Raw genomic sequence first — 12,311 nt, 5'->3', positions numbered from 1 at the left:
TGCTGAAAGCCCCTAAACTCCTAATTGTTATTTTCAACACAAGAAGATTCATCTGCAGAAATGTTTAGAACAAGCAATCATATTTGTCTGTTAAACTTACGGGGAACGGCAGAAGCAAAGCGATCCACTTCATTATTCATAAGTCGCTGCCGCAATTCATTTTGGCCGCAGTTTTGGGGGCCGATCAGAACAATAGGCCGTTTCCTATTTGCTGGTTGATGATACAGTGACATTTCCTCATAGGTCAAAATTTCCTCATTGTCATAATCTTGAGAGAGAAACAATAAAATAGTCACAACATACTTTACTGCTAGTTGCATGTATTGCCTGTGACGCGGTATCAATTTTCAGGCATCTCCTGACTCTCTGCCAGCATCTAACTGCAAGTTACCAAAGCAATGGAACCCCAAAGATGAGGCTTTTTTCCCCCCCCTTTCTGGGGAAGTAAAATATGTTTCCACTTACTACTGATATAAGTAGTAGCATAAACTCAAAACAATTTTCTTTCTAAGAACAAGTTTCTAGTACAAGAATAACATTTTATGCCCAACAACAAAAATCATCATCCCAATCCCAAAGTACTTTTGTAAGAATACAGCCTACAAACTGTGTTTGCATTTACTAAACTGAACTATGCAAAGTGAGGTATGTTACAAAACTGTAATAAATTGGTTCATTATTCTAAAATTATGAGTGCTTCCATGCCTAAAAACCTGTTTTTTTTACCCCTATCATATGGTCTTTATTAAAGATACTCAACGACCTTACAAATTCTGATACCTCTTTTACATCTTTCACTAAATGCTATTACAAACCATACTACTGCTCCCAAATAAAACATTGTCGGACAGTATTTCTAACATCATATCCTGAATTTCAGCATTCGTTTCACAAGCCTATTTGTCAAATCTTTTATAGTTGCTTAGAAGTGCACATGCTGTGAAAAAGATGTTGCTTACCATCATTTTTATTTGCATTGTATAAAACCTTTTTCCGTTTCTTTTTGTTTTTCTTTGCGCACCAGAGTTTTCCTAAACAAAATAAAAATAAACACAATCAAATACCCATACAGTAAAAAGCTTCCTATCCCACCCACTATCTCTATCTTTCAAGTTGAAAGTTTATTCTGCAGTTTGAAAAGGCATAATATTCTTCACTTCATTACAACAGTTCGGTGTATTAAGCAAATGTTGCATGCCAAGGACTTCAACTGAGTCATGGCAGATAACATTCTTTAAGAAAAAAGGGGCTTTCCAAATTCCCCTACATCATCCTAATTACATTGCACATAGTTATGAAAAAAACACATGATTTATACAAAGTGCTAAATTCAAACCCATATTTACATGAAGAATTTCAAAGAATCATCCCACTTGTATTACAAAAAATGGAAGAATCTTCTACAACTCTACAATGACAAGGTTCCATATACCACTAATTAGCACCTCTGTAAGAGTTAGTTTTATTTTTTTTTTCCTTGGAAGTCATATATCCAAACCTGATTTTTCTGGCTCCTTGTCTTCTTCTATGGTTTGCTTCATTGCTTCTCTTTGTTGCTGGAAACTTTTTCCTTAATGCAGTTTAAAAATAAAGTACAAAAGCAGTTAACATTTAGAAACTATTTCCATACTTTTTTTGTCATGATTTAATGATTTTACTTTTTCCTAAGTTTTTACATCTCTGAAGGTTCTAGTACAACATGACATAAGATACATTTAAAAAGTGAAATAACAATTTATAAAGAGAAACTAAAACTATTGCAAAGCTTGTTTATTGCTGTGAAGATATATTCATGAAGAAAGACTTGCAGAGCATTTGTACCATTCTGGACAGTTTTGCCTGGGAAACTGAAACTACTGGAAAGACTACATTTCCCCACTGTGCTGATATGGCTTTCTAATTATTTTTCTATGTTAAATGTGTTCTATTTATACTAAATCTTTTGAAATTCAGCTTGAACAAGATTAACCTATAATTAAATCAGTGTTCTCTCAACTTACTCCAAGGTCATAAAGTAACAGTGTAATATTCTATGGATTTGAAAAGTCTTTTGTTCACTGTGTTTAACAGACCATCAGATTTTTAACGGACTAGAGTGCAGTATTTCAATGCAAAAATTACACAGTGACTTCAATGTCCAAAAAAAAGCCCTATTACTCAAAGACCCCCACCAGTTAGAAAGGAACAATGAGTGTTACAAGTAACTGAACCTCTTTGCTAAGTGAAAACATGCAGAAAAGTTACCATGAAAAATAAACATTTTTCAACTAGACGACTTGATATAGTAAGAAACCTAACAGCTGCTCTTGTCTCCAGAGGACACGCAGGCAGAGTCCCACATTTCTGCTGTAGCCAGCAGAGGGAACTCTGAATCCACAGAATCCCCAGGTGGAGGAAAAAAGGAAGAGAGTAGAATGTAGAGTAAAGCTACACATGGAGATGTCTCTAGAAGGTCAACCTTCTAAGTGAATTACATAACCAACAGTAGGCTCTGTTACAAAAGGTTCAAAGTCACAGATATTTAAGGTAACGGCTATTTAGGGGTATATCAGTCTTTGAAAAACAGAATATTGCTCCTGTAGCTATGGGAACAACTGGCTTTCAAGCTTTTTCTAGAGTTTTATTTACCAGGGATAAGGCCTGCCAATGGCTGATTATCTTCATCTCCATCTCTGTAAGCCTGCCACCAGTTTGGATCTTCTTGGCTGATCACATGGAGTATATCTCCTTTTTGAAAAGAGAGGCCTAGCTCTCGGCAGGGGACATAAGGGTCATCAGAGGGATCATAGTCAAAATGTGCTTTCACGTGTATCTGTGGAAGATCAAACATAAAAACAGAAGGAAAAAACCCCTGTGACTTCCAAAGAATTACATCTCATCTTCCTGTGATTGCAGTGGAGCACTGATATATAAAAACTCCAAGATTCTATGAAATAGAAACTTTATCTGGGGCATACACCGGAGATACCGGGATGGAATAATTACCTACATTAGCAATGGAAAAGACAGTTGTGCTAGGTTGGGAGTTAGGGCCTGAATTGTTAATTCTAAAGTCTATGCACTTTCCTCAGCATTTTAAGAGGAAAAAACCAATGCGCTGCTGATTTAAGTTCCCTGCATTCAAAAAGTATCAGAGGTGTTCCAATTTGTTTTAAATACCTAATACACACACAGATTGCAACCCATTTGCTGGGCTTCAGATGAAGTTTCACTTGTGAAATATTTAACTTTGTCACCAACCATTAATGCTTTTGTTCGGCTGTGATATAAGTCAGTGCATTCATTCTTCAAACTGTTAAAGCTGTCTCAAGAAAAATATGTTAGCTAAAAAGATAATGAACAAAGTTTCCAATATACAATTTTTTCCTCCCAAAGTGTATTTGCAAGTTTCATCAATCCAATTTGCATAAAATATATGTATATAAAATATACATATATATAAAAATAGAGAAATTGGGAATTTCAAAATAGAATTTCAGAAGCACAGGCAGTTCTACCTTTATGATTTCTTACTACTTTAGAAACTGAGTTAAAATCATACTAAGAGTTTCAGCTTAACACCATAAATCATTTTCAATAGTTAATTCAGGTGTCTGTCTGGTAACAATTAAACCAATTTAAGTAATTAAGTTTTGGTTTTGTTCCACAATGAAAATGTCCTACAGAAGAATTTTCTATGCATTACTGGAAAAGCAAGGTATGTATCACCAAGCTCAAGAACTAATGTAGAGTTACTTACAACTGTCTCCTTCGCAGGAGGTGGCTTGCTCTGCTGACTTGGAATCAATACAAAGGTCAGAGTACCATGCATGTCAGCCTGAGATGAAAAACAGACTCTTCATATACAGTACCAAAATATGGCTTAGATTTAAGAATTTTAATAAATAACATATTTCAGAAAATGCTTCAAAAATTCCCATAAAAGGCAGTTCCTAACAGCACATCATCTACCCCTTAACTGGTTTAAAAGATACAGTACAGATACAGATGCAGCGATTCAGTGACAGGCTAGAAAGCCAAAATGTTGACATTCAGATTTTAAAAGCCTTGCATTCTTGATTATACATAAAATATTTCTATTTGAAATGGAGCAGCTGCAACTCTGTCAAGCAGAGACTTAGGAGAAATGGAGAATAATATTCTCTCGTTCTGTTCAAAAATACAACAAGTAGGATCTATGCTGGGAAGAAAAAAAATATAAAATATAATTATTTTTCTAAAATCATTTGAATGGAACAGTGTTTTCAAATCTAAACATTTCTGCTATGATTTTATGCTGTTAAAGTATACAAATCACTGTTTAAAAGTTTCAGTAATACACTCAAATCCTGCATCTGTAAAGTATTTAACATCAATATTACAATCACCCCCACTAAGAAAGTAGAACATAATAAATGTCCTGGCTTTAAAGAAATATTATTTGTTTGCATACTCTTGTATGCAGAGCGTATTTGCACACATAACAAGTATCTAGACAAAATGCACGTGCCAATCTGTGACAAGGTCTACATGTGTCTCTGTCCATCATTCCATGAACTGTAACAAAATTTATGTTGCATAAAACCAAAGCATATGCATGTATCTCAAAAAATTCAGACCTAAAGCTTAAATAAAGTAAACATAACTGAGCATAACATGATTAGGCTGCAGGAAAGGAAAGTCCACAATCTTCTGTCAGCATGCATAGTTCCACGAGAAATGCATAGAATTTCACAGTGACCATGTGAATAGTCTCATCTAAAGTCATGTTCAGTTTATTATCATTTGTGTAGCAAGTGGTGAGGCAAAATTAAGGAAAGTAATTTTCTTCTCCTGTGTTTCTTTTAAATATTTTTTGGAGGCTGAAGCATTTGAAAACTTCACTTCCACATCACAACATACAAAAGACAACATATGAAGAATTGAAAATATGATTTTAAATTAATTATTTTAAAATATATTAAAAAACATGTAAGTTCTTCAATTTCCAGCAAGTAATTTGCTCTTATGTTAATGTATTGTGGTTTTAAATCTTTTATTCTGTAACTCTAGGTTGCAGGAGCTGCTCAAGAGCAGAACAAGCTCTCTGCAGAGAACAAAACTGTCAGAGTTGAATTATCTATCAAGCATCTACAAAACACTCTTTTCAGAAGCACAGGAATTAGCTAAATATGACTTCTAAAACAAAATACCGATGGCAATGGAGACAATGAAGGAGCGTGAAGAATCTCAGAGATCTCTGATCCAAAAACCACACCTAGATTGAAGGCTTTTCAAATAACTAAAAGAATATTTTTAAATGGCTTAAAAAAACTCCAGAACCCTACACATTTCTGCCTCTACTTGCCTCCATACTTGACCTCATTCCATGCATTAGCTGAAAAATTTTAACAGCAAATTTCAGCAAAAAGTCCAACTAAAGATGGGAATTGTCCATTAAAAACTACAGTCTTAGTGTAGCATGAGACAACTTCATCTATGGATATTGCCACCTATTCTTCCTACAATAATACAACCTACAGCAGAACCCAGGTCTTTGTCCTGATTTTGATTCGTCTATGGAGCACAGATCTACCAAAGTAATTCAAAGATTTACTAAATACATTTCTCATTTTTTCCCCAAAGACCCTATTAAATAAATGCTAGTGGACATTTCCAACGTTTTGTATAAAAGATATAAATCAACTTTAAAAACCTGTAATTTTAAACTGTTTTCACTTTGAGAGAATGGTCTTGCCTTTTGGTCTTGCAATCAGACCAAAGATTCATAGCCAGGTTCCAGGTGTCCAATCTTGGACACTGATCAACAGCAGGTGCCAGGGAGAAGCATGAGAGAAGAGCAATATTGGGCAACGGAAAAATACTGGCAATTCGGAGCTTTTGACAGTCTACCCCACAGGGCCTTTGAGAGTACCTCTGCATTTATTAGTTCCTGACAGATTTCTTGCCTCTGTTGTTTTGACCAGCTGCTTTTGAACTGCTGTATAATTTTGGCATGAATGTTAAAAGTGTAATAAATAGAAAAATGTCTGTGCTGGTAAACTGACAGATAAAAGGGTTTTTATTAGGAGGGACAGAACAAGCAGTCTAGTCATGTAAAGGCACTGTGTGATACAGTTTGTGGTGGGTTAAGTCTGGCCAGCGTAAGTACCCACTGCCTTCTCACTCACTTTCCTTCCCCAGCAGGATGGGGGAGAGAATCAGAAGACCAAAAAACAAGAAAAACTCATGGGTTGACATAAAGACAGTTTAGTAAGTGAAGGGAAAAAACCCCAACCCAACAAGCAAGGCAAAGGCAATCACTCACCACCAAGTTTTTATTGCTCAGCATGTTATAGGGCATGATTAACCACAGTTAATCATGGTCAGCTGTGGTTAATCAAGGTCAGCTGTGCCAGGAGTGTCCCCTCCCAACCTCTCGCTCACCCCCAGCCTACTTGTGGGCAGGGGACAGAGTGACAAACAGAGAAGGCCTTGACACTCTGCAAGCACTGTTCAGCAACAGCCAAAACACTGGTGTGTTACCAACACTGTTTCAGTCTAAAACCAGCCCTAAAACACAGCACCATATAAGCTGCTATGAAGAAAATTACCTCCATCCCAGCCAGGCACTACCACAATCACACAACCACACATTTATTCATTGCAGACTCATCAGACAAAAAGCTGAAAAATTATGGCTTTTCAGAGCTAAACAAAGTTCTTCTTAGAAACCATTAAAAGTCTCAAGATGATAGCTTGACTCTTCCACATTTGTGGGATTCATTTTTGTAGATAACTGCCACTACAGTTATTCATTATCATACCATACATCAGAAAGAAAACTTGAAACGGACCTCCACAAATATGCACTAGCTATCAGAATGAAAATACTTTCAAACTAATACTAAATATGAGTACAAATAACAAGCAGAGCCAACAGGTTTCAGTCTTATGAAGTATTTTTTGCAGGAAAAATAAGTAGTGTCCAACTCACCAACAAGTCAAAAACTTCATTAACATCTTTTCCACGAATCTCAATGCCATTAATCTCCAGAACTTCGTCCCCTTCATGTAACAGCCCACTCTTCTCTGCAGCACCTCCTTTCACTATTCGACTAATGATAACAGAATCCATTTCATTGCGAACAGTAGCACCCTGTGTAGTAGCGACACATTCAGAATTTATTATATATATGAAACTCAAAGCCATCTATTGTATATATTCCAAGCCAGTGGAGAAACTATGTTGAAAAAGAATGCAAGTAATAGCTCGGCTCCACACACCCAATGCTCCAGTTTAAAAAACCACTGCTTAATTTCTTCAAGTTGCACTAAAGATTGAAGAATTTAATTGCTCCACACCATTAGATTAATGATTTGTTAAAAAACTTATTCCTAAGGAAACACTTATTTGAAAGATGGAAAATAGAAGATGAGAGTTGCTTAAAAAACAACAACAAAAAAAACCCAACCATGGTTGGCACAAGGCTTTAAGCTCCCCTGCAGGAAAGCCTGGGACACTGACATCTATCAAGAAGTTCTGTGCAAACCCAAGTTGGCAAAAGTTGTATAGATTCTAAATGGTAGTACGGCTACGGTTACATGAAGATACACACAAGTTTACCATGTACAACTCTTTCTCGTTTTAGAGAGAGTGTTTACAAGTTAAACATCATGTCCACATTCAAATTCCCAAACTTTCATAGTAATCTGCAAAAGACAAAAAAGTTTACCTCCTTTACATATAACTGAGTGAGTACCAGTACTTACCAACGGAATGTCCCGAGCTTTCTCAATGCGAACTATTTTAACTGTCTCCCCTCCGTACACGCCAACATTTTCATAAATCTTTTCATCTGTCACAGGCTCTGGTTGCATTTCTTGTTCCGCAACCTTATCATGAGCCAGTAAAAGTGCCTAGTGTTAAAGAAAATAATCTCATTTACAAAAATTTCACACTTTATATGTATATGAAATAGTAGAGTTGAATGAAATTCTGCAATTTGAATAGCCTTTGCAGGTTACAGAATATTGGAAACTGACTCAAGCAATAAAAAAAAACATTTATCACAACTATGTAGCATCTACTGCTACACACTTTCCCAAGCTTTCCTTTCATTTTGGAAAAGAATAAAAAAAGCAATTTTGAACACAGAACTGTGACTGTACTTACAGCTTCTCCTTCCTAAGAAAACAGACATTGGTTTATTATGTATGTGACTGAGGATTCAGAAATAAGAACTTAGTGCAGTGAAAACTACTCATGGATTTACAACATCACCGCAGGACAAAATTCCCTTCATGCACCATATGGTAAGCATGAAACAGTTGTCCAAGAAAAAAAACACAGATAAGCAAAGCAGCTCATGTGTTGCCCTGACCCTACTGATCTACTGCTACATGGTTTACGTGCAAATTACCCTGTAATACATGTATAATGTAGCAAGGGCTGAATAGAATCAGGCACTACACTCAGAAGTTCCCATAATTGCTGGAAATTGGAAAGTCCTCATGCTAGAAAAATAAGGGATCAACACAGAGTTGAAGAATAAAATCCACCCTTGCCCAGTCAGCCCAAAACATTTGCAAAAAATGTTATACTGAAAACAGCACCAAGAAAGACATCCATTAGATTAGAAGTTCCATTTTGTTTTACCTGCATGTGAGGGGCATTCAGCAAAGCATTAAGCTCCTGCCCATCCTTATGGTGACTGGGTTTCAAAACACTCTGTACCTAAAAAAAAAATAAAGTAGTAAAACTCTTAAGCTACCCAGTGATTTATCAATCATCCATCCCCTACTCAAGCACAAACCTCTAGTGGCAATTATTCATTTTACTCAAAGTAAAGGTTATGTTACACTGGCTGATTGAACTTAATCTGGTACACATTAGGAAAACATGCAGTGAGACCACGGGACTACTCCAGTGTATCTTGCCTCAGTGATTATCTACCAAATCTAAGCTGGTATCCAATGTACACAGATTTGCAATACCAGAGACTGGCAATGAGCTCAGATACCACAAATATGCACAGAAAAAAAAAAACTCTAGAAGGGAATGTGAAATCAGTCACAATGAAGTTTATTATGTGACTATGCTGGGTCTTTTAAAATGGATTAATTTCTCATTAACATGACTAGCCTCCCTTTTCCTTAAAAGCAGATGGTTTATTTTTACCCGAACTATGTCCACCACCAAAAGGACCACAGACTCCAAGACAGGTTTTACAATGCATCCTGGAGCATCTGCCTCAAAATGTATGAGATAAAACTTTAAGAGGACCCAGGAAACCTGGTTTCTTTGGCTAGTTCTAAAATACACAAAGTCGGTTTTTGCTCAAGCAGCTTCAGTTGCCTAAAAAGGTTTGCCTTCTCAGAGTTACCAAACATGTCTTGCCACCATCTTTTGCAAATACTAGAAAATCCTGGTTTGCTTGTAGAGAACGCTAGGAACAGGGAAGTCCCTCTTACCCAAAGGTAAGGCTGAAGAAGATACTTTCTATAGCCATTATCCTCTGGCCTAATCTGACCAAAGGCACGCAAGTCCAAAAGCACAAATGAAACCAGAGACATGAAAAGCAGATACAGATCAGAGCAGTAGCTTTCAGTGGGATAGAGAAGATTTTTTTCAAGAGCTTTTTACTCTTAAGGATGAGGTAATGGGACATAACAGAGAATCAAGAAACCACAAGTTCCAAAGTGAAAATAATTAAGCATTGTTAGATCACACAAAATATCTAAAGGTCTGAAGAGCCTTTATCCTAGGAGCAATTATCTACAGAAATGCTAACAACCCTCTGGGAGGCTACCAGATGACAGTACGGAAAACAGTAAAGATAATTTTAAAATCTATCAGAAGCCACTAAATGAACCGTTCCCACATAGCAAGATCCTCAAATTGCCAACAAAACACTATCACAGTGAACAAGTTCCTGTGCTTAGCAACAAACTGTGCACAACCTCCAAAAGCCTTCCTTCTGACATCCCTAGAACATGCCTCATGGTGAGCAAATCTAGCATAGCTTAGAAAAGTCAAACACAAAGCCAGATTTAAATAAGTTTATCTGATTTTTTTTAAACCCTAGAGAACAGAAAGAATTCAGCTTCATATAGGCCTGCCTGAGTCATACCTCTGAATTGGCCAGGAAGCTATTATCCCTGGCTTAGCCTGAATTGTGGGATGCCACAGAGTAGACAGGGCACTGTTAAGGACATACCTCACTGACATTTTCCTCTGTGTTGAAAGAAGAGATTCTACTCTACAAAAGACTTTCTAATGGAGGTTTATTTAATGTCTCTAACTTCCACGGGAGTTTCAATTCCTTTCTTGAAGATGCTACAAGAAGCTTTAAAGCCTTACGTAATCCAATCTTTATGATCCTTTTACAGGAAAACCTACTCAGAAAGCAACTTAGAAGTCCTCCAAGAAAGACAACCTTTTGAATGCAAGGTTGGAAGGCTGGGGATTTGACAGGGAGAAAGAAAAAAAAAAGCAACCAGGCCCAACCAGTCTGTGTGTGGTGAATATCCTTTATTCAGGTTGAACTTCTGCTTTGAATAATTTAATTATTCAAAACTTTAATAGCTCCTCCCTCCTCCTTTTAAGAGAAAGATAAATTTATTATTTGCTTATTTAATGAAGCACTAGGAAAGCGTCAGGCTTCAGGCACACACCACTTATCACACCAGTACTGCCGCATGTCAGATTCCTTTGTTACTCGCGGTAATGAATCCCACGGTTTTATCAGATGAAGAAATTTGAATGTAGGTCATTCCAGAAGTGACACACTACAGATAGCATAGGCAATCCACACTAAATGTGTGGCAGTAATAGTATTTTCTTAGATCATCAGGTTAGTTTTTATTGTTAATTACGTTAACTTTAGTTCAAGCAGCCCCCAACAAGCTATTAATTTGGTTTCATTATACATACCACAATTTGGAGGCATGCGCACACTGGAGCAATATTAAACATTCATAATTTAACTGCACCTGCAAAATCCTGTTTACTCTCAGGTGAGCAGAACTGTCAGAGGGAATATATGTACACGTTTTAATGCACTTATACCAGAAGTTACCAGAAGTTACAAGCTTCCAGTGCATCCTCTCAAAAGTACTGATCTAGTTTAATTGCCTGCATGTGCTGAAGTCAAACAGTAGCAAGGCCAAAACCTTTAGAAACATAATCTATATAAATTGAGCCTATTAAATACATTTAATAGCAAGGGCATCTTCAAGATATTTGATACGTGCTGCTACAGATAACAAATTACAACTGTCTTGAATGCTGCATCAAATTTTCACACAATGTCAAGATTCAGACCATGTTCTCATAATCCTTGCCCCCATCTTGGTCAAGTTTAAACGGATTTAAAATCCATTCAATTACACTTCATGTTACTGGCTATTTTTATTAAAGACTTGAAGTACACCACATTACACAAAGATTAGCTCTCTCAAATAAACTCCTTAAACTCAAGTGCTTCATTCCACCTTTTTAATTCAATTAAAGTTTCTTTAAAAAAAAAAAGGAAAAAAAAAGGAGTTGTTGGTGCCTGGTTATCAGAATTGGTGGGAAAAATCAACTGTACAAGTGTACTACTAATTCTAAGAATTTCCTAAAGAGGACTAGAAAATAAAAATGTATCATTCCACTCATTTATTGCTAATTGTTAAAATATTCAAAATCAAAGAAGTTTTCACAACACACTGTTCACACATACTGTTTTATAAAAGAAAATAATCAATTAAAGGGTAAATGAAAACAGATTTTTTGAAATTAAGTTCACTGTAGCAAATTATAATTCCCCCTAACACACTTCCAAAAGTGTAGTTTAATTAATTTGATATTAATTTTTACTTTTTTTTTTCTTTAGAGGGACAATGTTTCATGTTGCAATATTAAATTGTGTGGCAAACTGTCTTTTCCTGTTAGCGCTACAGAAGCTCTAGAACAGGTTCTCTTCCACACCATAAAGCCTCAAACAAAACATGTCTGTAGCTTTAAATCAGGACATGGACTCTAAAACACTTTCAGAGTTACAGTTTAGTGCACTTATGACTTGTGCACTAAAATATGCACATTAGCATTACCTGCCATATAAAATTAATGTTATGTGTGTGTCTGCTATTTGTCTTTCTTGTAATGTCTTGTGGCTTTTATCATCAAGATGTATCTTAAATCCAGGCTCTTGCAAGTGTCTTTTCAAAAACACCTTGAAGTAAGTATATTAACTGCTTTCTGAGGGAGCTTCCCACGCCTGTTTAGCGATGGAAAAACCAAAAGACACAATAAAAAAAAAAAAATCACAGCACAAGAAAAACTTGGGCATGCAAGATAGACACTTTTC

The 12,311-nt window shown here is 36.2% G+C and overlaps 1 protein-coding gene across 1 annotated transcript in view; it reads right to left on the bottom strand.

Moving 5' to 3' along the window:
- The window catches only part of MPP5 (membrane protein, palmitoylated 5 (MAGUK p55 subfamily member 5)), a gene marked incomplete at both ends in the record, with an annotated part of 10,104 nt that extends 893 nt beyond the window's left edge, over window positions 1-9,211 (bottom strand). Inside the window, 9 exons of the mRNA XM_010075135.1 lie at window positions 101-268; window positions 960-1,031; window positions 1,499-1,570; window positions 2,629-2,812; window positions 3,740-3,817; window positions 6,956-7,117; window positions 7,732-7,878; window positions 8,618-8,695; window positions 9,140-9,211. Of these exons, the coding sequence (XP_010073437.1) occupies window positions 101-268; window positions 960-1,031; window positions 1,499-1,570; window positions 2,629-2,812; window positions 3,740-3,817; window positions 6,956-7,117; window positions 7,732-7,878; window positions 8,618-8,695; window positions 9,140-9,211 (1,033 nt within the window). The remainder of the gene's footprint in view (window positions 1-100; window positions 269-959; window positions 1,032-1,498; window positions 1,571-2,628; window positions 2,813-3,739; window positions 3,818-6,955; window positions 7,118-7,731; window positions 7,879-8,617; window positions 8,696-9,139) is intronic.
- Window positions 9,212-12,311: the final 3,100 nt, after the last annotated feature.

This window comes from Pterocles gutturalis, unplaced genomic scaffold (genome assembly GCF_000699245.1).
Source record: "Pterocles gutturalis isolate BGI_N339 unplaced genomic scaffold, ASM69924v1 scaffold9152, whole genome shotgun sequence".
Lineage (NCBI taxonomy): Eukaryota > Metazoa > Chordata > Aves > Pterocliformes > Pteroclidae > Pterocles > Pterocles gutturalis.
Note: the sequence above shows the minus strand (reverse complement) of the source record. Positions and strands in the feature narration are given on the sequence as shown.